At 37.4% G+C, this 26,051-nt stretch overlaps 1 protein-coding gene across 1 annotated transcript in view; it reads right to left on the bottom strand.

Moving 5' to 3' along the window:
- Nucleotides 1-26,051, bottom strand: part of ASXL3 (ASXL transcriptional regulator 3) — a 134,750-nt gene that overhangs the window by 91,394 nt on the left and 17,305 nt on the right. Inside the window, exons 3-4 of the mRNA XM_086609255.1 lie at nt 18,875-18,938; nt 16,999-17,081 (exon numbers count right to left, since the gene is read on the bottom strand). Coding sequence (XP_086465381.1) covers nt 16,999-17,081; nt 18,875-18,938 — 147 coding nt within the window. The remainder of the gene's footprint in view (nt 1-16,998; nt 17,082-18,874; nt 18,939-26,051) is intronic.

Here is a 26,051-nt window from a genome sequence, read left to right as displayed (position 1 = left end):
CCACCTTCGCCTAGTAACAAAACAAAAACACAAGAGGCAAAACACAACATGCTGTTAAGACCTATTAGAATTGAATTTTAAAAGATAAGCATATTTCAGAGAAAGGCTTGAACTGTGGCAACATTTAACCATTTAAAGGAAATAATCAACAAGCATTGCTGAGCAAAGTTCACTAACTACTGTACAATTTAAAATTATTGTTTATATTTTATGAGGATTACAGGTTTCTTTTTTCACTTTAGAAATCTTTAAATCTTGAATGTTACTCAATATTGAGCTACCAGACTGCAATATGAGATTACTTTATTAAATAATACTTCTCCCTCATAGAAAGGATAACATTAAAGCAAATTGCTATGCTGAACTTAAAAGTGATTTCTTTTCCTTTCTTTACTCTCACTAGCAAAAATCTTATTAAGTTTGAGTTATCCAAATTAAATTGTTTTATTAACCTTGCCCATTCTTAAAAATTGGTACATGCCAATATGCTGGCCTGCTGGAGTTTGTTGTGTTGTGCCATTTCAGCCACACCATCCATCTGCTTAAGTGATCAATTTTCTTATCAGTAAGAATTTTTTTAATGCTTATTACAATTTCTATGGAAATTTTTACCTGGAAAGATGTATCTATTCATTGAATGAGAGTGCTGAAACCACCAAAGGTGAGTTATTTTAATAAGAGGATTTTACAGTTTTTACTTGATGGAAAGTAATTCCCAGGGTCTTGGTTACCACATACCAGTACCACATACAAGCTCCTCAGTCATTTAAAACTTTTAACTTTGTTGCTAACAGGGTTCAGTTACAGACTCTTCAACCACAGTGGAACTGCTTGGACTCGTTTCCTTTTATTCTTTCTTTCTCTCGTTTTTGTCTCCTTTTCTTCTGTTCTTTCCTTTTCCTTTCTCTTTCTTTTTGTTCTCTCTCTTCTCTTTTCTTTCTCTTTCTCTTCCTCTTTTTATATTTTCTTTCTTCCCTTCCTCTCCTTTTCTTTTTTCTCTCCTTTCTCTCTCATGCCTTTCATGTCCGTTCTTCTTTCCCCTTTATATCTCTTGATCTTTTCTCCCTCTCTCTGTACTCCTCTCTCCTCTCCCTTCTCTCATGATTGTTTTTTCCGGTTTCTCTACTGTCACTGTCTTTTCTTTTTCTTTCCCTGTATTTATTTTCTCTCTTGTCTGCTTTTTCTTTCCTCTCTCTCTTTCCATTCTTTTCCTTCCTTTTCTCTTATTTTTCTCTTTTCTCTCTTCTTTTTCACTCTTTTTCTTTTCATTCTCCTTCCTTTCTCTTTCTTTCTTTTTTCTTTCTTGTTCTTTTCTTTCTCTTATTTACCTCCTTTCTTCCCCTCTCTCTTTCTCATGCTTTCTCTTTCTTTCAATCTTGCAGTGGGTAGCCTTGGCCAGCAGCCAGATGTCCACCCAGCCACTCATTCTCCTCCTCAACAGGAAACAGGGAGAAAAGAGGATGAAAAGCTCGTGGGTTAGATACAGACAGGGAGATTGTTTACCAGTTACCATAAGTGGCAAAACACTCGAGGAAAATTAATTTATTACAAGTTAAAATAAATTTGCGTAGAGAGAAGCAAACAAAGAAAATTAAAACAAGTCCATGCTTCCAGGCTCAACCTTCCTTCTTTGCTCCCAATTCCTGTACCTCCCCCTCACTGAGAGGCGCTGAGGGATGGGGGTTACACTCAGTCCATAACAGCTCCTCTCTGCCACTAATTCCTCCTCACACTTTTTGTCTGCTTCCATGTGGGCTCTCTATGGGCTTCAGTTCCTGCCAGGAGCCTGCTCCCACCCTGGGCTCTCCATGGGCAAAGCTCCTTCAGAAAATATCCAGATGTTCCAGTATGGGGTCCTCCAAGGCTGCAGTGTATCAGCTTGGGCAGATCCTCCACAGGCTGCTGGGAAATCTGCTCTGGCGCCTGGAGCACCTCCTCCCCTCCTCCTCCGACCTTGGTATTCACACTACTGTTTCACACTCTCTTTTTTACCCTTTTCTTCTGCCTGAGTGCAGGTTGTGCCCTCTCTTACATGTGTTACCACAGAGGCACCATCTTGGCAGTGAGGCTCAGCTGTGCCCTGCAGTGGGTCCGCTGGAGCCAGCTGTGTCCACCTGGGGCAGCCCCAGCCCCTCCTCACAGCGGCCACCCCGCAGCCCCCGCTGCCAGCATGCAGGCAGGTACACCTCTTCTTTTCTCTCTTTTCTTCTTTTCTTTCATTTCCCTATCCTCTCTCCATTCTCTTTCTCCTCCCCCATCTTCTATCTTCTCTCCCTCTCTTCTTCTTCCAGTTTCCCACTCTTCTCTTTCTTGCTCTCCTATCATCTCTTTTCTCTCATTCTCTTGCCCCTCCCTCTCTCTCCATCCTATAATATCCTATTCTGATAAAAGAATCATACTTCTTTTAAAGCAGAAGTATAAAATAAGAGTAAACCTTTTTATGAAACGAGAACAACTGAAATCACTAAATTTAATTTTATTTTGTTCATTTCTATTCAAAACAAGAAAGTGTATCATATCTTACTTCTTCTCACTCAAAAATTCAGTGAAATCTCCACAGCTTGTGTCTTTGTTTCTCCTCTTCAATTTGGGAATGACTTCTAACTGAAGGAATTCAGAATTTTGAACTGCATGCTGAATTCTAGGATAATTATGTAAAGAGTCATGTTTATTTTTAGCATCCAAAACATTGTATCCAACTCAAAAAGAGAAAAAGAACATATGGGAACGACCTATTTCTACATCTTCAGTTCACACTCAATTGACCAAAAAAAAAAAAAATCTAAATTGTATCGTGTGAAAGAATGAATGAATTACAAAATGAATTACAAGAAAGATTCCTTCCCTTACAAAAGATTTTTCTCAATATTCTTGTATTTGAAGAATGTTTTACTCAACTACCAATACAGGCAGAAAAATCAAACTGATATAAAGAATAAGGAAGCTGGAAAGTAATCACAAATAAATAAAGATTAGATCCAAAAGCTAATTACTGTTTATAGTAATATTTATTCCTACAAAAATACTTCTGTAAGTAAGATGATACTTTCACATTTTACATCAAAATAAATGTAACTACAACTTTGCTGACTATATGTCTTTAAAATATTTTTTAAAAGCTCTTACCTGTAAGGGAAACTTGAAAATAAATACAGAACAGGCAATCACAGTACATCCTGTACCTTTAAAAATATCACAATGTATGATTTATAGTATTGGTTCAAATTAAAATATTTGGGTGGATGTGAAATGTTTAAGTTATACTTGCTGTACATAAGGGAGTTTAACTTGGCAAAACAGCATAGCAAAAAGTTCTTTCCTTCCCTCAAAGGACCAAGCAGATACTTTTATTTTTGTGTTTTAACTTAATCCAGCTGTTGCAATTCATACTATTAGTAGACATCCTTATTAGTTTTTGACTTTACTAAGCCTGGAACTGAAAGACTACTTTTCTATTTAACTTAGAACTAAAAGTAAATCTAATTTCAAAATGCCACAGATAATGTTTTAAAAATTATAACAATAGTAAGCATCATGTAATTTGTAAAAACAAAGCACTGATAACTAAAAAGTTTTAAAACTGGCCATTCTTGATAGACACATCACTCCATCTGAAAGGAAGCTTGATTCTGCTAAGTCATTAATAAAGTGCCTTTGAAAGGGCGACACACACATACACATACAACGAAAGAGTCAAAGAATGTCACATAATGTGGCATCACAAATGAAATTCAGTCTTAACCAGAAATTGTTTTCTGTTAGTCATCCCAATCACTGTGTCTAAATATTTTTCATAAAGAATTAAATGTTTAAGTATAACAGTAATCACTGACAGTATCAATCATGTCATGGATTCCTGGATTGTCAGCCTGGGCACAAATATCATTTATGACTACTGCTTAGTTCATACAGATCAGTACATCATCTAACTGAATGATATTTGATGCAATTGTTTACATTAATATCCTTAGCCTACTACTAAACCAGAGAAAGGTTAACAGTTGGATTGGGATTAGTGGTGTTGGTTTTAGGTGAAGGGTACAGACAATTCAGAGTATGCATACAGTTTGAAACTGCCCGATTTTCACTGGCCAAGAAAAGAGTCCATGAGTGAAAGCAAGTAGTCTTTAAAAAAAACCCCCACAACTTCCCACATGTCATATATTCTTTAAGATCTCTTCTCAAAAAGTTCCCTGCTGTCCTTTATAGGTCACAGTTTTTCCTCTGTGATGATTATAGAGGACCGTTATTTTTGACAACAATGATTCCGTGTTTGATAATGACTGCCTAAAGTATTTAGCAGTCTATAAAACAAAGAGTCCAGGTGTATTGGTAACATGAATGGCAGCAATAACAAGTAATGGGGACCACATGCAAGAGAAACAATAATTGTCTAGATCCTGTGCTTGTTTTATTTTATTTGTAATGAAATATAAAAGCACGCAAGCTAAGCTCTTTAGGAAAAAAGGTACAGAATGGTATAACTTGACAGATTCCTGAGAGCAGATAAACATATCTTAAGCAATCTTACTGAAACATAAAGGTACAGCAGTAGCTATGGATGCTATAAGATGCTAATAAGGTGATTACAGTTAGCTATTTTGCTTGGTTTTTGTTGAGTAAGTACTACCTTCCAGCAAAAGAGCTACTAGATCCCATTTTCCTTTTCTCATATTACAAATAAAATGAAATAGAAGAAATGGGCAGGAGGGGGCAGGGGTTAGGATATCCATTTATCCTCTCTTTGGCTATTGAGGGCAAACAGCGAAACAGTTCTTAGGAACCTTTTGAGCTCTTTCCCACAGTCCTTGCTATTGGAATAACTGAGCAAAGGATGTATTTGAGTATAACTATTGTGATTTACAACCTTATACGCACGTAAGTACATGTGTATGTGTACAAAGGTGAATTTGCCTGCAGGTGTATTTACACACTCAAGTACATAAAAATAAATTCATACATGCAGGTATTTAATTTCTTTTATGTATGCTTTAATTTTTTATTTATGTTTTGCTCCTCAGTTCCCTGCTGATACTGTAACATTTGCCAGGCCACACAATTACTGGTTCTAGCATACCGCTATCATAAAACAGCCTTACTGACAAATGCAGAGTTTACTGGGATTATAAGCAGAAATGGGAGCTTTCTATACCTCTGAAAAAAAATCACATCTTGCATAAAACATATTTTGCTTTATATGATAGTACATAAGTAGCAAAAGATGTTTAGGCATTTTTAAAATTCTGTTTTGAAATGAAGAGTGTGCATGTAATTTAATTTCACAGTAATTAAGATGACTGCCTATGAGACTCAAATAAATAAAATCTATCAGCTAGCCTTAGATAGAAAAGAAATGCACGTCTGTAACGAACTTTCTGAACAGTTATACATGATCTTTTTCGTAGTCCTTGGACAGTGAAAATCTGAGAAGCTTTTTTTGGTCTTGGTTCTTTAAAATATACTTCAAAATTTTAAATGAAATATGCCAGTGCATGACTATAAGAGAACTAGTACATTTTTCAGCTCATACAATATGAAGGAAAAAAATATGAGAGAAGAACTATTAATATTTTTCCCCCTTCAGTTAAGAATGGTTTAATTACAGGTAGATGAAACACATATCCAGAGTGTGGATATCTGGATATCTGTTATAGAAACATAAAGACATCCACAGCAAACTGTTCCAGAAAATAAATTGTTACTAGAAAATGATGCTTTCATAAAGGTTGACAGGTTTTCTTCTTTCACATTCAAGTAAAACACATTTATTCAGTCTGCCAGAACGGCTATGCTTCTGCTTCTGTGACAAATATGCTAATGATGAAAATAAGAACTTGACAGTTACTGAATACTAAGCGGAAAATCTGTCATGATTGCCTGTGTTGTAGTGTTCAGTTTAGGTTCTCCCCTCTGCCCCAGTGTTATGGAATACTAGAATAGATAAAAAGATGATACCATTTTGTGGGCTGTTGTGCATGGCCCTTAAGACAAGGTGCTTAGAAATAAAGACAAAAGTCAGCTTTGGGATAAATGAAATTCAAAGCCATAATAACAGTAGGTTTAAATATTAACTTCTCAATGCAAAAGAGAAATACAGAGAACAAAACAGAAACGTCAAAAAAATCCAACTCCAACAAATAAATCTCTATCAGCAACGAGGAAGTTGAAAACTAGAATAATTCATTTTACACCTGCAAGAAAAAGCAGCTTCTTAGGTTACTCGGATGTTGCAACAAAAGCTCATAAATCCGTTAAACCAGGCATGTCTTGAAGTTCCCAGCCAGGCTTCAATTTTTACTGCAGGTTTTAAGTCTTCAACAGATTAAAGTCTTTTCCTAAGAATATTTTACCAGAGTGTTCATTCAAAAGGTGACTCCTCCTAGGTAAAGTCTCCATATCATTCTGTGTTTGAAAGTTTGATATATATGGCTGCTCCTGACAGGCTTATGTGTTGAATCGCATTTGCCATTTCCTAAAGGAAATAGTAGTATTCTTGCCTTTTCTAGGCACAAGAGAGCTGAACAAGGTTGATGGCTACTCAGCAACAGTTCTTGGATTTTGCCCCTAACTAGCATACACTGATATTAAGCTCTCCTGCAGTATTATTTCTGACTTTTATTCTAAACACTCGTTTATTAGCTATGTACTTTAATGTTAATATGTGACAGATCTTCATTTCACAAATAATGATGCAAAGAGAACACATTTTGTCAAATCTCAGTTTCCCAAAGATCTTTTTGAAAGTTTTGGCTCTTTGAGCAACCTGGTTTAGTGAAAGGTGTCCCTGCCCATGGCAGGGGGGTTGGAACTAGATGATCTTTGAGGTCCCTTCCAACCCTAACCATTCTACGACAACAATGGAAACTGTTACTGCAAAGCTCTTATAGGTCCATGCTCCTCTCAAAAAGATGCTGGCAAAGCAGGCTGATAAATGTAGTAAAATTGAAGAACATATGTATCTACCTACATTCCACAGAGCCCTGGTTCAGTTTATAGAACTGCAGACTTTGGGTAACAGAACAGGAAAACACTCTGTAGACTGTGGAAGGTCTCATCTCTTCAGTCATTTGAAAAAAGAAATCAGGCTTAAACACTACACTGTGGAACATACTATGCACATAAACACACAAAAAATCCAACTACCAAAACAAACAAAAAAAACATCCCAAACAAACAAACCAAAAAACTTGCACTGCTGGGAGGACGGATTGGAGATCTAATGAAACTTTCCTATCATAATTTCTGTAAGTATCTGATTGTTTTGAACACTTTAGATCTCTTCAATATCCTTATTTAATTTCTCTTTCTGAAAGACAGACAAAAACTTCAATGCAGAATTAGTCTTTGAAATACAGAAACATTAAAGAAAAAAGATCTGTAACGTACTTACTTGAATATTGCTAAAAGAGAAGCTACACTTTCTACGAGAAATGTGGGACGACAGTTATCACACAATACACTGTAGGATAATGTTATGCATATGGTAATGCAAATTTATAATGCGGGATGTTTCTCTTTTCATCAGACTGAACTATATTACTACTTTTCAGTTTCCTTCAATGGTAGTCTACACTGAAAGACACAACATAGAGAAAATAAAATACAATCTAAATTCTTACATTAAGCATAAAAATATATTGATAAAGGAATTACTACACTATGCAAAAAAATCCAACACTGAATTTGTTGACAAATGTACACTATTTAGTCACAGCTGGTGTCCATCTCCTACTTCAAAAAAAAAAATGTCCTTTAAGAGGAAGTGTTGTCATTGCTGCACAAATAACTAGTAAATCTTGTAAGATCATCAGCATCTGCACTGTTATCCATTATTTGTTACATTTAAGCTGTTGGATTTTCTCTTGTATTAAAAAAGGAGTATCTTTAACATGGCATTAACATATTATAGGCATCTTAATTTCAGCAAATTAGGCTCTGATAAAGAGGACTTGGGCATGCATTCAAACATAAAATATTTTTGCAATATAGACCTTTAGAAGTTGCAACATGTTTATCGCATCACAAAATTTAACAACCATAGCTTTTCCTATTACAGCTAAATAAGTTAACTTTTAAAATTTTCACACTTCCTCTGAACTATTACAACTTGAATATCTAATGATCATACAGGCCACTCTCCCTTACCAGTAAAGCATCAAACAAATCAAAAAAGGTTTATACGCTGCACTAGCATAATATTCTTTGAGAAAATACAGTTAGGCTTGGGCGGCAGGAGCAGAAACTTATGTAACTGCACGAGTGAAATAAAAATATTTTAATAGTACCAAGGAAGCAAGTGTATCACAAAGACTGGATTCGTGTTTTCCCAATCCTTCGCAGAGCTAATAGATTTAAAGCAAACAACTTCATGGCAGATATTTTTTTTTAAATAAAAATAAAAAAATAAAAACAATCAAGCAGCACTATTTCCTATTACTGCCATGAAAGGTGGAAAGGTAGTTACAATATATGTTTTACCATCCAGACATGGAAAACTATTGTCCCAACTGGAAGACTAAAGTACTGAATACTATATAAGCAAAAATGTATATGGAGAAGTAACAGTAACATAATAATCTTAAGAAAAAGAGAATCAACTGTTCTGAAATCTCAGTTCACTTAAGCATACAGGAAGATTTCAACATCACGACAAATCAGGGGCAAAGTACAAAAGGAGAAGCCATCCGAACTTTTTCTAAACTGTTGTAAATCATCTGTTGAAGGTCCCAGACATAATAAAATTATGGAATTGTGTTTTTGTTTCCTCATAATTTGTCCTGGAACCAAGCTAAAGAAGAAAGCTTGGTTAGTCCTGAGCCAGAATATAAAATAAATACTGAAATCTGGGTTGTCCACATTGTATTACTTAAGAAAAGTTCAAGCATAGAAAATGGCCAAATGAATGGAGTTTGAGTCCTCATATATGGGAAGGGAAAAAGGATGACAGCAGATTGGGGTAATTGGAGACCATGGGATTGATGACGGTTTTAGAAAGACGGAAGCTTCATGTAGCTGAAACAGTTGGGACAAGGGATTGCATGTAGACAGGACTAGTAGATACTGCACTAGGAACGCAAATTTAATGGATAATTGGGAGTGGAGGAGCAGAGGACCAGGATATATTCTTAGCTCTGCGTTTAGCTTTGAAAAGTATTACTTTGCTTCTGTCTCCACTCTCTTTTTACATATGCTTAATTAATATTCTTAACGATAAGAACGGTATCCTCCAAAGTATTCTAAGTCATACTCAAAAGATTCATACTATTTACATTATGCCATTTATCATCTGAAATATTTCCAAAATTAAATCCATCCCTTAATAAAATTAACAAAGGAATTTGCATCTGTGACACAAGTATGATTTTTAGCCTGTCTATAACAGCTGAGGCACCTGCTACTACACCGCATGATGGAAAAAAAAAAAAACAAACAACCAATCAAACAGGTAATTTTATTAAAAAATGCTGACATACAGACAGATTTTACTGAACCATTTATTAAAGTCCCTAGACAGAGGCTCCATCACCCTGTGAAAGGAAGAGGAGAGAAGCAGCATTAAAACAAAAAAACTCCAGATAATTTCTAAAAATTGAAATACGGAGCAAAAATGAAGATAACGGTGTTTCAGGAAAAAAAATATATTTAGGGTGGTTAAATATATTATACTGAAATATATATTTTGTAAGTATATGCAATAGAAGAAGCACCATCACAAATAAAAATTCTGTTGTCATTGCAATAGCTGAGGGAAATATTGGAGATTTTATTAGTTTACATCTGTTTCATTAGCACCCAAAAACAGTTTTCCAATCAACAAAGACAGGATTACTATTGTACAGACATAAGCAATCTAGCTTTAAATTAACGATAGGGCAATCACAATGCAGCAACCTGGAATCAAGAATTAACAGATCTACCCACAACCCCACTTCTAGGCTCGAGTTAATATCATAGTTGTTTTAGGGCTAAATCACTATCAAGAACTGAAATAATTATCACAGAGGTGACATGGGTGGGATTATGCAAATTACAGTTCCAACACTGGAATGCAATAATGTAGGAAACCCATCAGTTTTTACCAGGTTAGACTGCATTGTGGCATAAACCATGCCAGAAATGCCTAGGCAAGAAGGAGCAAGCCTGAGATTTTCAGCTGGTGAACTGCGGCTATCACAACTGCCTACCAAATCAGGTGGTTTGTTGTTACACTGGGAAGAGTGTTTCAAAGAGGTGTCTGAAGTGAATTTATGTAGAAAGACAGGTTGTACTGAAAGTACATTTCTTTCATTGCTCTACAACCAAAAGCCACATCTGTAGAAGCATAAAAATCAACCTAATAATGCCAGGCAAAAGAATGCAAATAGCTTTCTCTCTTTTCCCATCAAGGTTTCCTTTCAATCTGTTGCAGGCAAAACTACTTCAAGACAAAACAGTGCACTCCTTCAGCTGAAGAGGCTCCCAAGTAAATTCTATCAGACTTATGCAACCACAGAAGCCTTTTAACTGTCTATGCTCTTCCGTTAACAATCACAGTCTTAAGACAAAAACTGTGGTTTTTTCAGTGAAATTTTAAAGAGCTTTTGGTTATTAGAAGGCACTTGACTTTTTTTTTTTTACATGGAAGATAAAAACTATGACTTTCTAATAATTATGGATCACAATGACATCTTTGAATTACTTTACAGATAAAGGAAGTAAAAATTTCTCTGCCTATATGCATACACAATAAACCAAGGAACTCAAAAAGGATAAACAGCAGAAGACAGTTGCCATCTCATTTAGCCTATTTACAGAGACAAGAGCATTCACAAAGGGTTTTATTTTTAAGTCAATAGCTCTAAGGATGAAGTATGCAAAGGCTTAAAGAGACACTGTCAAAAAGATCAAAGGATTCAGAAGTGACAGTAATATTTTCAGGAGTACCACCTCACTTCAGAGCTAAAGACAGAACCTCCATGGATCATGTGTTTTATTCCATTGATAACTCCGCTCAGAAGTTCAAAGTGGGTTTAATTCTAGCTAACCCACTAGTTTAATATTTCTGCACAAAGAGTATAAATCTAATAAGGGTGTCTGGAGATTTATTAGGGTCATACTTTGCTGCTTTCCTAGGCTCAGAAGACTTAATATGTTATGATATCATTCATGACAGATATTATCAACACTGTGGAGTACAGAAGAAAGAGCACTATTGCCAGTGCCAGTGGCAAGCATCTCTTCTTAGCCTTCTGAAAGACTACTGTCACAACAATCAATAGATAGCTTAATCTTGCATAGCAAAAGACAAATATGCAGGAAAAAAAAAAGGAGGAGTTAGGACTGATGCCATGATTCTCATAGTTGAAATGACGATCAAGAAGGAAACATCAAGAGAAAGAAGTTTAAGATTCCTAGTGGCAAACAAAAAAAAAAAGACAAAGGGAATTTTTTAACCTCTTCTGTCAATTACCTCAACAGAATCATAGAATCATAGAATGGTTAGGGTTGGAAAGGACCTCAAAGATCATCTAGTTCCAACCCCCCTGCCATGGCAGGGAATAACCGAAGCTACTTGACAATATAGAGACCAGTTACTCTAGCTGAATAGCAAAATTACTACAAAATTATCCCATTCCAGGGTTTGCAGTTCTGACTCTAATAGAGCAGGAAAGTAAATAGCCAGCATAGCTGTGGGCTGAAGTTGCACTCCAAAAAATTAAACATTGCTTGTCCCACTTTGGAACTTTATTGGCTTTATCTTGTACTGAGAATCTTTGGCTTTAATCTTTTCCAGGTAAGTCAATTTCCCAGCATCAACAAGCAAAGGCAAAGGGAACTACAGAAAGCCAAGACATAATCTAGAGTTATTAGCATCAAATATTCATCACAATTCGGCTGGACATTCTTCTCTAGGACTCAAACAATATGTATGGCCCGAGTACTGCAAACTGATCTGAAAATATTCATAGAAAAATATGGATCAAGGGATATGCTAGTTCATTCCCCTAGTTCAAGGTAGGATCAACCAAATCTACATAATTCCTGACAGATACATATCTGGTTTTAGACAGATCTAGAGATTTCTCACATCCCTCCCACAGCTCGTGACAGAAACCAATTATACCTGTTAAAAGAAAATCTTTGTACTATCTGATCGGAATCGTTTCTTGCTACAATTTAAAGGCCTTATTTCTAGCCCTGTCCATATCAGACATGCAGGGTAACTTATTCCCTTACTTTTTCCCCTATCTTTTATGTATCGTAAGACTTACTATGTCTAAACCCAATCTTCTCTTCCTTAATCCAAACACCTAATTCATACCAACTTCTTTTTGTCTTCTTTTGATCTCCCTGAAAATTTTAAGCAGTCTTCAATTGGTTCTATCCTTCATGACAGTGCAGTGCTCCAAAGAGAAGGGAATAGATAGGTTATTCCTGGTGGTCCCAAAGGCAATTTTCCAGGTAATGACAAAAGAAGGCAAAACCAAGGATGGTACTAAGGTCAGAGTTCAATATAGCAAGACACCAGGAGAATTAGAGAAGTTTTCTTCTGTGAGAATCAGGGGAAAAAAAAAAAATATCCCTATTATGAACATGCAGGCACCTCTTGGGGGAAAAAAAAACAAGTCATAGAGAAGCATCTGGCAAGCTCCTGGGACTGTGTTAGGAACAAAAATCCTCAAACATAAGACAAAAAGCAGTTAGGAAGGAAGGCAGTACTAGGTTTGACTTGAACCACTGGGGAAGAAGCAGCTGAAAACATTGAGCATTCATGACGGGACGATTATTCAATTTTAGGAAAATAAGGGAGAACACAAAAAGAAGAAAATGGGCTTCAGGACATTAAACTTCAGCAAACTTATCCACCCACCATGCACAAAGAAATTTCTGTAAGCACACGAATAGACAGGAACTGGCTTGCTCTTCTGTGAAGGGGTGCCACAAAGGCTTACACTGAAAGCACAGGAGTGCTAGTGCCTTTTCTTTGTTGGCACCAAATTAGAAAGGTGTCTATGAGTAGACAGCTATTAAAATCAACACCAGGAACAAACATGTAAAAAATGGATTAGATCATAATTAAATACATGAGATGTTCTCCAATCAGCTAAATCTGTTGAAATTCACATAAGGTATTTAGAGTTGACTGGACAATCTCAGAATTATCAATAATCATTTTTTGAGAATTTGTACAGGGCAGCAGTGATTCCAAAAGACTGGAAAATATCTAGTGAGTAGCTTTAAAAAAATGAAAAAAGGCAAGGCCAGGGAAGTAGAGATGCAACAACTGAATTTCAATTCCACCAAAATATGGAATAAAAATATCTAGAAGTCATTTAGCAGATAAGAAGTTGAGTAATACAAAGATCTGCCAAGAACAAGTTACTTCAATCTATCAAAATATTCTTTATGACATAGTATCAGACTCTGTAGTTAGAGAAGCAGCAGTAGGTATCATATAGTCCGACTTAACAAGTCTTTGGACATTGTTTCTCATGGAACTTTCATAAGAAAAGAAGAGAAATATAATGCTGCAAAAGGAAACAAATTCTAATAAGCAGATGACGCTAAACTTGGAAGAGCTGCATGCATCCTGACAGATAAGATTACACATGAAAGCAATCTTAATAAATCTGAAATGGTCTGCAGAAGACCTGAACACGATTCAGTACAGAGAATTCTAGACCTTAACAGGAATAAGTAACCACAGAAATACAAGGTGGAGAACAAGACTGGATCATACTCTGATGAGTAGTCTATGTCACATCAACAAAATAGGATGCTAGGATGCATAACCAGCAGGTTGTGAGTCTAGAAATTTACAATGGGACAGGCACACAGGGAATTGCTTTCAAAAGAACAGGGCAGTGGATGCTAGGAAGGAAAATCCAGAGCATTGTGCACTGCAGTGAGTTACTGTCTGTTTCCTTTGTAAAGAGATTTCAGTGTCCAGGACTGTTGGCCTGACACTGTTCACGATCTGGATAGGCATGAAAGTAAAATAAATATTCTCCCTCCTCCCCCTCCACCATCAGAAGAAAAATGTAGATTTTCTACATCCCAAAAAGGTTTGCCTTAAAAGTTTTTACTCCTTCTAGGTAGCAAAAGAACTGCCTGCTGACCATTTTACAACCAACCATCACAACAGGAAAGATATTTAAAAAAAAAAATTGAGCTGTACATCTCCAAGATACAGGACACTGGGTAGGTGTATAATCTTTCATAGGACATGTCAGTAAATTTTTATTTTAATTTCTAACATATATTCTTTGTAACTTTGGAATTTTCCTCCTATTGTATTTAATTATTTGAGTTATAAAAAATTAAACGTGCAAGTTGACGTATTTATTGCAGACAAAGTAAAGAAGAGGCTGACAGTGTCTTTTAAAGATTACATATAATGACTGCAATGAGATTGCTGAAAATCATACTACCACAGCAAAAAGCATTAGATTAATTAATGCTGCAATATATTTGAAAAAAACTAAGCCAATTAATCTCATTCATCTATAAATGGAACAGTAGAGAGGAAAATTTTTTAAGAACTTCATTTAGGATTGCCAAGGTTCTACTGACAATCAGTAGAAAGGAATAAGTATATTAAACTAGTAACATAGTGCTGTTACAAGTACAGACTTGAAGAATTCACAGATCAATATAGAATGAAATACACTAGTGTCATTCTACTGCTTATGACCAGGTTATCGCACATCATAAATTTATTTCCCTCGTTCATCTTAGCTGGCTGCAGCACAGAGACCAGGAAAGATCATCTTTAGTAATGGCAAAGGTACCATATTGGCAGAAAGGTGCTGAAAGAAATTGCAGAGCTGGATGAAGTAAACAGGAGACTCTAAATTCAAGGACTGTGAAAACAAAACATGACTTACCCACTGAGGCCCAATCAACAAATATGTGTATGAAGTCAAATACCTTATCGGCTCCTATTAAGAGTTAGGCACTCAGATAACTTTGCAGGTTTGTGCTTAATTGATATTAAAATGCAGCAGAAACACCACTTTCGCACAAAATCAGAAGTTAAACGAGAATCCAAATACTTTTTTAAAAAAATCAATGCAGAATCAACATTTTTGGTTTTGTAATTGCAGAATTTAGAATTTTTAGGTTAATGAGTTTAGTACGACCTAGCCTATAACGTAGTACAATGTTTCAAGTAAGGAGCAAAGAACATTGAATTTTATCCTTCTCAGTTATCTAGATACTCATAACCACATATGGCATCCTGCAATCTATTACACATTCACACATACCTGCCATACCAATAAAATCACAATGAATCTGAATTTCCTTCCTATTTCCCTGAAATTCTGTTTCTTAGTAACGGAAGAAATGGCAGACAATCTAGTTTTGAATCTCTTTAAAGGAATCTTTCTTTCATTATTCATTCTGCAGCAATTAAAAAGAGCTTCCACGTTTTCTATGTTTAAATCATACAAAAATGCTGCCTTCACTCCCTCATAGGTTTTGCACACAAATTGTTATTCATGCACTGTTCAGGCAAACAAGAATTTTTAAAATTACAAAGAAATGCTATTATCAGGCATGTAAGCCTCTCCCATGCAGTGGTCTCATATCACATGACATAAGAAGAAGAAAGCAATCTATTCACCGCTGTGAGAAACAGTATCTTAAGAAAAACAGATTTTCAAAGTTGGGTTTTCTTTCTTTTTTGTTGTTGTTGTATGCAAATCCTTGCAGCATAACACATTTGGACATTTGTTTTCAAAAGTTTTCATCTCCTTGTTTCCTTGGCATCATTGCCAAATATACTTGAAACAATTTCTTGACAGGAACTAAAGCATTTTTTATTTGTAAAAGGTGGCAAATTCGACTTCATCTTGTACACCATCTCGTTTGCAATTTTACCAAAATATAGCTATTATAAGCATGTTACAAGGCTACCAACAAAGCAGTGCACGGTTACACAGCGCAAATGATCACGGAGAGTATTGGGTTTCTTAGGAACGACAGTGAATTCAGTAAAAATATGTCCCATGGTTACTTCTGGTTCACTAGAAACTCAGAAGTAACAAACATAATGTGTTACTACTCCTCTACATGGGCTTTGAAGTTCCCTTGTCCTAGATTTTAGGTTCCAAAGAATATAATTAAAATAAAAGCGGATGTCTCCCTTTGCTTTCAGACACAATAAATACTGAAACAATTTATTAGAATAGAAAGTTTTTACTATAGCATTTGGAGAAGAGAAAACAGCATCTTTTAGAAGACTCCCACCAACCAACCAGTTTTTCCTTAACTTATTTTACTTCCTGCCCAAGTTTCCATCTGCAGGTCACTGGAAGACCTATCAAGTAGTCACCTTTGAGGAACAGGAAGCTGCATGCCCATCTGAACCAGGAGTCAACGAAAGGCAACTGATGATTTCCACAGGCTCTGGATAACCCACTTATCACCTAACAACTTCATGATTATAGTTGAAATCTACATCCAAACTATGCTGCTATTAAGCAACTTAGTATCCAACCTCTGCAGCTACACAGACCAGCTTCCAGTGTTCAAACACTCCTCTCCTTCCACTCCCAATTCTGTATTAGCACAAACCCTATTGCCACAGGCAACACCAGCGTGTCCTAACACTGATATAAGCACCACATCACAAACCCAAGTGAGAGGAGGCATCTAGCTCCATCTCACATGCACATGGTGGCAGAGGCAACTCAGTTGTCAACATTCGTCCTTAAGCAGAAATAAGAAGTAGCACTGGGCTGTCCATGTAGATCACACTGTCTTCCTTATCAAAGGCCATTGGATTGGAGTTGATGCACAGACTCCTTTTGGAAGGTGGAAAGTTAAGCCAATCACTAACCATTTTAAAAGCCTGAACTAACAAACAAACAAAACCCTTTGGCTATATTTCCCACTTGGGTACTGGAAATCAATTAAGTCATTAACCAGCACTTTATATTTTGTAAACATTACATACCATTTCCTAGATGGTTTTCAAAGAGATAGCAAAATACAGAACATACAAACACTGACCTTGTTTCTTTTAATCCTTCTTTCTGAATGACTTCCAGTATTTGTTTTGCAGTCATTGGTGAGTTGGGGTACTTTTCCAATGCCTGAAAAGAAATAATAAAAGTGTAAGTGACAAGACGCACCTGTCTTGTGAATCTGAAAGTTCATGTGATCATGCAGGTTTTATGTAGTCATTTGTAAAAGGCAGGGAACGGTAGTGTTGAGACAGGAGTCCTCTGTCTGTTGGAAGGCCAGATATGATTCAGGAAACTGCAGCAAGAATAAGATTTACTTGCTGCTTTTGTGCATCATCTGCTACATCTGCCTAGGAAAAATTCTTACCAGGTTCCAAACAAAAGAGGTGAAATATGCAACTAGTTTTATGACACAGCAACGGAGTTCCTTTCAGGAAGGAGGGAACAAAAAAGAAACCAAATCAAACCAAAATGAAAGAGACAGCTAGTCGTATTTTTTGATTTTTATTACTTTAGAAGTATTTGAGGTCATTTGAATATTCTACACTTAGGCTTTGTCATGACCTCAGGAACAAAATTGTCTAAAACCTTCCATTTGTAGAGCGGCAGCTACTGTGAGAATTGACACAGATAGCTTTCAATTTTTAAATGCTTTTTGTTTCCAAAAGCAACAAAAAAGAAGTAGTCAGAACAGTCACAGCACACAAGGTGCTACATGATGGAGCGCAGTATATTTTTCCAGTTGGCTCAGTTTTCCACTCCTTTGCCTTTTCAAATTGAGCCCAAAGTAACCCACTCCTCTTCCAGATACAATCATCTTGTACAAATTTTCCAGGTTTTCCACTTCCTTTTTGTCCCCATCAGTTTTAAGCTGTTCAACAAACAGCCACTCTTGTACTCATGTAAAGTGTCAGACTGACAGCCCTGGGAAATGAAACCTTTCAATCAGCAGTAAAAGGTGCAGCAGAGGCCACGGCAAATCAAGCTTCCCAGAGCATCTTGCCAACGTATCACAGCCAGAACTTGCATTTCTACCCTGGGTAAATAAGAAATCAGTTTGCTCTCCCAAATTCACCCGATCCTGAGCTTCTCTCTATAGTTACCAAATGATGGCGACGTAGCCACTATTGTGTGGACATCTGCCCACTAGGAACTAGAGACATCACCACATTGTATCATGCAAGTCATCAAACTGTGAAGGGTGCTAGCCAGGGCTGTAATTCGAGGAGCTCACCTAAGCCCAAAGCCTCCCTACTCACTACAACTTGACCAGCTCAGCCCTCTCCTGCCATTTTACAGTTCCGATTTACTGTCTTTTCTCCCTTTTCGCAGCCAAAACAGAGTCTACCAAATCCTTCGGTTTTTTTGTTACAGATGAAGCTTGTAGCCTTTATCTTTCACAGTTCACAAAGGAAAATGCAGAAGTGAGGGCTGCACTAGAAAGGTCTCAGAGCTGAACTGAGCTTATCTCACTGTACAGCAATAGGTAAGATTCAAAACAGACCCATCAGGAAAGGAAAACCAAAAGGTGATGTCAAATGAGAAAGAAGAGTGGTAGAAAGTGTATGGCAATGAGTGAGGACAGAAGGAACTGCACAGGGCTAGGAAAGGGCCATTGCACAGCAAGGGAAGAGAAATCATCCGACATGTTAGTGATAGATTGGAAAACTGACAATGTGTATAAGATTAAGAATAGGATGAGAAAAGATTAACGGTCTGAAGATACAAAGATGGAAACTTAAACCTTTGGAAAGAAGACAAATGACAAGGTAAAATAAGAATACACCAAAATAAAGTCAAAAGAAGAGAACTCAACTGGGAACATTCCAGAGGGCAAACTGGAAAGGACAGAAGAGGAAACTACACTGTACTGGACACGGCTATGAAGGAAACTGTGTGCACTTGAAAGTGGCGTTACTCACTGTGGAGGATTCCCTGTTTCTCTTCCTGAGTACAGGCCCCTCAGCACACCTGGGCAGCTCCTCCCTGCAATTGAGAAAATTTGGGTAGCCCTGTCCCCTTCTCTACGACATCACATCCTACTCTTTAAAGCCAGTAAAAGCGCCAAGTATTACCATGTGAGTTGACAATAATGGGAAGGAAACAATAAAGCTACGTAAACATCAGAAGTCACTCTGTTCTGGACAATGGGAGAAGGGAGAGCAGTTTGTGCTGAGGAAGCTGCACTGAACTGGTTGTGGAAACAATGGCCAGACGTACAGATACGGAAGATCATCGTCACCAAACAACAATGAACCAACAAGCAGGACGCATACCACCACTACAGAAAGTTTAATCAAACCCACAAGGCAGATTTCAAATACCACAGTATGAAGCGAACACATTCAGGGTATAATGACAAACTGAAATGCAGAGTATGTCAGACAGGCTGAAAGTACTGGAGCAAACAATTGCCCATTGTTGGACTTGTTTTACGCCGGACATGTAGCATGGGCTGCAGTTCATTACACCCCATGAATTTAATTCCGTTCATCTAACCCTTTAAACCCTTTAAAGCCTGTTATTCAAACTGTTCATACCCTAACTGAAAAGCATTAATTCTCCACTTCAAATAATCCTTAAGTTGAAAACCCTGTTATTGTGCACCTGATTAAGTTTTCTTTATCAGAATGAAGATTAATTTAGCAGAGAACGTTAGGAAGGATGTTTTTCTCTGCCCCTCCCACCATGCTGTCACATTCCCCCCCAGTTTTAATCTAACCATTTATCACAGTAAGAAAATAAAAATAATTACTTGTAAAACATTTTAATGATAACCTCATTTTCTTCCCCCAGTTATGGAAAACAGCATCGAGTATTATTCAAGACTCTGCGAGTTAATGAACACACTGAACTGATAATTGCACTAGTGTCTCTTGCCTCTGTATCTCACCATTAACACTGCTAAAGACTGCAATCTCTTTTGCATTTCTAAGACTTTAAAAATAACATTAAAAATTCAAACTGAAGCACTAACTGTGCCTTAAGGCAAATAAATACTAAAACGCAGTAGCATAGTTAAGTCATGGACTTCTTGGTCAGAAAAAGTAACGCACATCAGGAGAGGAAGCGTTTATCTGTTTTAAACATCTTTCTCCTTCCTCCCACTCATCCACCAACACTCGTATTGTACATGGGCAAGTGACTAATAATGCTGAAATTAAAACATGCCAAAGCACTGTCACGAAGAGTATGATTCTTTCGATGCGTTTGGTTGAGAAGGACAACGGCAGAACAATGGTTTGCACTGACTGCAACCTCGAGCACAGAGGATCAACTATGCTCTATTTATTCCTGCCATTCAACCACAGCCTTAAAAGGGACAGCCACCAAATAACTGGGACAAATAATTTGATACCCATCAGGTATGTGGAAGAGAACAGAAGTAGTCATTGCACTGAACACATTATTAGCCTTCATTCCAACTCTGGTTAATGGCTCAAAGAGAAGACAACTCAGATCCTACCAAGCACAGTGGAAAACAACCCAGCAAACGGCAGCAGCCTGACAAATTGCTACGTTTGTATCACCTACATGTATCAACCCACAACTTCAGAGATAGTAAATAATTGCACAGATGCCACAAACACATACATTCCCAGTTTCACTGGAAAAGGCACGTCAGTTATGTGAGACAAGAAGAAATCCAAATTCCTTTTCTTACCATGACATCTATCATTTTCTGTGCATTGACAACTGCTCAAAAAATCAGTCACCACACTGGGGAAAACACTTTCCAGTGAACTGTTAACAAGAAAACTCTAGGGCAGAGCCAAGAGTCTCAGCTTTGCATAAGAGAGAAATCCTTAATGTGCAGCTCGCCTACAAAATGGAAGAGAACCCCTATGTAATCGATGGAATGATTAGTTTAACGGGTACAGGCAGCTGCTGGTGACTCCCGAGTCGGATCTGCCCAACCGTTTGCGTTCAGCCACTAGAGGGAAGACGAGCAGAGGGACAGCACCAAGTGAGGGCCAACTGGAAAGTCAGCCGCCTTCCCACTCATAAACGTTCCTGCAGAAAGTGGGAAGCTTTGCCAGAGAAGCAGCCACTACTCCTGCAGCTATCAGTTATTACACTGATAGAAAATGATTCTTCTAAACAAGACCCAAGTGTGGTCTGACACTGTGCCGTGGTCCAAGAGCAGCAGGCACATCAGTCTAGTGGGCCTGTTGATGGTGATTGTCCGGCCAGAGTACGGTTAGCTGGAACTTGCCAGAGCCTCTTTCAGTTCTGGAAGTTGCCTGTAGGGAGCTGAAAGTCAGGTAGCTGACAAAAATCAGGATCATTTCATCACATCTGCTTGGTCAAACTATAGGCTGAGTCACTACTCACAAATCGAAGCAATTCTCTTTAGAACATTACTCAAATAATTCAGAGGAGAAAGAGGAACAGTGCAGTTATTGCCAGTGCTCCCACTCAACAGCTAAAATACAAGTCAGGCTGAACTGTGCCACAGACAAGCTTTACTGCCCAAAGACAGCAGGGTGAATAAAAGAACAGAAAAATAACTCTCCTTCTCCTAAGCAGAAAATATATGATATTTTCTAGCCACTCATTACTAAATTAATGAATTCAAAGATGGAGCCCCAAAGAGGGTACAAGAACAGTATCCTGGAGAAAATCCAGCATTGTCTTTTCCAGCTGCTTGTGTGAGGTTAACAGGAGGACTGACTTCTATTGTGGGAAATGCCCCACTCAAATCTTTTGTATTCATTTTTGATTAACGGCTTTAGTCATTGGGGAATTATCAGCAGCCTGGTAAAAGTTCAAAGCCCTTTGTGTGAAGAAAGATGGGTAAATGGTCAGGAGAAGAGGGGAGGGGAAGGTACAGAGTGGGAGAAGAAAGGAAGCGCATAGGGATGTATGAAAGGAGGAAAACAGCAAGACGAATCAGAGGAAGGATACACGATACATGAAAAAGAGAAAAGAGGGTTGAAAATAAGAAGGGAAGATGCACTACAACCTATTTTAACCTAAGTTCTCAAATGATATTCACGGAGTTCTCGCTGATGGTAATTAAGAGAAAGGTAAAGAGTAGTTTCCAAGTACTAAAATACTAAAAGAGGCTGAATTCTCCTGGTAGGATTTTTATCTTTAAGTAGTTGCAGTTATAACAACGAAGTTAGAAAATCTGAGTAGAAGACAGTGCATTTCTCAAGACATGTCTTGGCATGCTCCATAATATGAGTTTCTCTGTAATCCATGCATCACTACAGATAAGAAAGAAAAGTAAAATCAAGCAAGGAAAGGAAAAAAGATGTAAGAGGAACAAGAAAGCAGCACATAAAAAATACCTAAACCTGCCAAAATACATCAAATTAAGTTCTAACATCAGTTATGTGCATACTTGCTAGTCCACACACTTCTTTTAGGTTCAGACGTAATGCTACTGACCTGTAGAGCTCAAACAGTTTAAAGTACACCCAAAAAAATATTTTTCCCCGGCCCTCTTTCAGTCAAAAGCAATTTACGGTTCCTTTAGCATGAATCACAGGGAACAACTGGGAGAGTGTTTCCTGCAAGAGAATTCATACTACAGAATTCATTTGCAAGTCTGTCTGAAACCGCCAAGCTTTGCTAACCTGCCAGATAGGTAAAGCATTACCATCTCCTAAAGTACTGAATTAAAGGAAAGTGCAAGAAAGAATCTGTATGATTTGTTTGTTCATTCCATTGCTTTGACTGGCTGGTTTGAGGCTTGTTCTCAGATGTCTGGACTCTTTTATTGTTCTATTTTTAATTTATTTATAACGTCATAATTTAAACTGATAGAAAGGCAGCAACAGTGCTTTGGAAATTCCAGATAAACTGTACACTTGACATTTTGAATTTGAAAGAAATTGGATTACAATTCAGTTAAAATTAAACATACGATTGTGTTATTCCTTTAAAAGGCACAAGCTCTAGCAGCGACATCTTGCCATTGTTAGTGGCCTCATACATCACACCACAAAACGTAGGGTAAAATTTCCAACCTTAAACGACTGGCATAACAACTTATTGATCTGGTCTGACATACTGAAACAAAAGGAAACCTTCGTATTCCTCTCTTACTAACGCAATCAGCCTGTCCGAGCAACCAGGAACTTTCACTTAAAGGCTCTGTCAGCCAGATCCATAAACACTTCAGTGACTGTAACAGGATGAACCCAGTGAGCACACAGAATCCTATCAGATTTCTGTAATATCAGGATCAAAGATACATACCCCAGTGAGCAGGATGTAAACTTGCTACCCTGGTATGGGTTCCATTATTAGCAGCAGGATTACTAGCTATGACTTCAGTTCAAGCGATGGAGCATCCAAATTCTCAGAGTGACTGCTCGATTCTGCCAGTGCAGTCCAGACTTCAGACTTCTGCTTAGCCATGCAAGACATACTTCTTCTTGCTTTCTATCACAATACCCCAGTGCCTCTCAGTCTGCCCAGCCTTTCTCTGCTCTCAAAGCGATACTCTCATCTTTTGAGGTGTTGCAACATCCCTAACTACCATACCTCTCACCTTTCCACATCCCTGCTGAAATACATTTCTTCCCTTGTCCTTACCACAGTATATTCCTCTATCCTCTACCTTCTGAAACGTTAGCATACCCATACAGATACAGTTCACTGCCATGGTTTCCCCAAAACCCACACACAGGTACACGAGTGCTGCCAAGGTAGTCAATACTGAATAGCTAGCTCACAGCACATGGTAGATCTTAGGTGCTGACAGGACAAATTGTATTGTGAACCTCCTGTGGCTTGTAGACCATATTCTCTCCCTATTTACTTTAGAGTAGAAGTTTCAATTTCCCTATCAGTGACCCCAGCTGAAAAACATGGGTCAAAGCTGTTTACAACTACGAATCATTATTTCAGAGGAGGGGCCAGGTGCAAAACACAGCTCTGCCACCCAAAACATTACTGAAATCTGCACTCATTCTGTGATCACACAGGCCATGATCCTGAAATGCCTCTAATTCCAGCAGGGATAAAAATTCCTCTTTGGCACCTACTCCTGTACAAAATAAAGAGAGGCCATGCTTAGGTGACTGGAACAAATGGAGTGGAATGGATATGAGTGCCCTATCAGCTGCCTTTAAGTTACAGATAAGAAAGGAAAGAACTACCACCAGTGCGAATGCATTCATCGCTACTAAGGGAACAAAAAAAAAACCACACAAACCCACAACAAATCAAACCCCAAACATATTCACTTCCATATATGCTGTTTTCTCTATTGAAAGCTGAATTGGATTTTCTTTCTGAGACATTGAAAGGTTTGCTGTATAACTTATGTTTCAACATAGTAATAAAATGTGAAAACTTCGCAGAAAAATCAACAGAGAGAATGTGTTTGTTTTAAAAGCCTTCATCGCTTAATTTCCTCAGACAAATGTAATGTGTAAGGGTTATTTTTAATGTGAGAAATAAAATTCCTACTGGCTACTCTCCGAATGTACCCAATTTAACAGGAGGTGACAGTTATGCCGGTTTTCTTGCCATTGCTTTACTATCAGAGCTTATCTTGTTAGACAGTGTCCTAAAGATATAGACCTAAGATTTCCAGAAGGTAAAAAAGAACACAAAAAACAGGAGGGGGGGCGGGGGGGAATAAACAAAAAAGAAAGATAGCAGAATAGAAATAAAATATTTTAAACTATGCACTCTACCTAAATATCCTTACGTATTAGTTTTGTCCATTTAAAGTAGTTCATCCCGGTAAAATTCACCCACTAAAGGGTAAGACAAATTTCATGCTGCAACTGACATTGACTCCATTGATGCACCATGAATATATTAACCAAGCAAAAAGCAATTCTGTCCATGTTACCAAAATATGGTTAATGACAGCAAACATAAAAATAAATTGCAAAAATTATACTTCCATTTTAATTCTGTCAGATAGATGGCATGAAACTACCTCATGAAATTTACAGCACATTTTGATGCTTAGGTGAAAAGCCAGTATAAGTCACATTGATCCTCTTAACCTCACAGGGAAGTCCATTTGCTTTGTTTCTCATTCACAGGATGATACATAGCATCACTCCCTTTGAACTAATAAGCAAGCAGAGATGCAGAAAATTACTAAGAATCTTTCTCAGTAATTTTATCTCAGAAAGAAAGATCAGAATGTGTCTAATGCTTGGAAAACCTGGAAAGAAATTCCCAAAAGGTGCACAGTAAGTGATAAAGCTGGAAAAATTAAAAGTCTCTTGCAATCACAGACACAACAAAAAGCCCCTTTCAGTTCCTTGAGCCCACCTGTTCAAGTACTAGAGGCAAGATGGAAAACAAAAATCTCCATAAATGAAAAATGATGAAAGCTTTGGGGGTTGGTTTGTGGTTTTTCTGGGATTTTGGTTGCTTGTTTGTTGTTTTAAATAGGAAAGTTATTCTTTCTTGTCAGAACGGACAATACAAAAGAGTACAGTCTTAAAAGTCTTTTGAGTTTTATGCAGTTTTTTCCTTCCAAAACTTGCACAATTATATCACATCAGTCTGAATCATGACATCATTGTGTACAGAACAGAGTTCAATGGCATAATCCAGACCTACTACTTAAATTGCTCTGAGAACAGATATGATAAGTCATACTTTGGAACTAAAGAAATACAGCCTTCTCACAGAAAGCGTAAAGAGAGAATTCTTTTGTTAGCTGTCAGTGGGATTTTGCTATCTCTGTTAAATATATAATGGTTAGTGTCATAACAAAGATCAGCCATCGTGTTATGGCATTATCTTGATGAGTGAAGAGAGGAAGGGCTACTGTGATTTATTCCATCTCTCCACATGAGACGATTAATGTCATAAGAGATTAGTCTTCAGTACCGATTTGTACACAGAATAAAATACAGGGCTGGAGTGGGATGCTAGGCAGTTTTAATTGTCACAAGTTTAGAAGCCTACATTACTTACAGATGGCACAGTTGACAATTACTCATCTAAGATTTTCAAAAATAGGAGAATATTTTGCGGTTCGCTAACTCATATCCATTTTGTGTCACTTATTTGTTCAGTCCTCCTTATCAAGTCTTTCCACATAGTCCTTTCGCCCACCTCATCACCTAAGTCCACCCACATTTGTCCTGTTAAATACATCATTTATTG

Source organism: Tauraco erythrolophus, chromosome 3 (genome assembly GCF_009769465.1).
Source record: "Tauraco erythrolophus isolate bTauEry1 chromosome 3, bTauEry1.pri, whole genome shotgun sequence".
NCBI lineage: Eukaryota > Metazoa > Chordata > Aves > Musophagiformes > Musophagidae > Tauraco > Tauraco erythrolophus.
The sequence above is the reverse complement of the archived record's forward strand: the minus strand, read 5'-3'. Positions and strand labels throughout refer to the sequence as shown.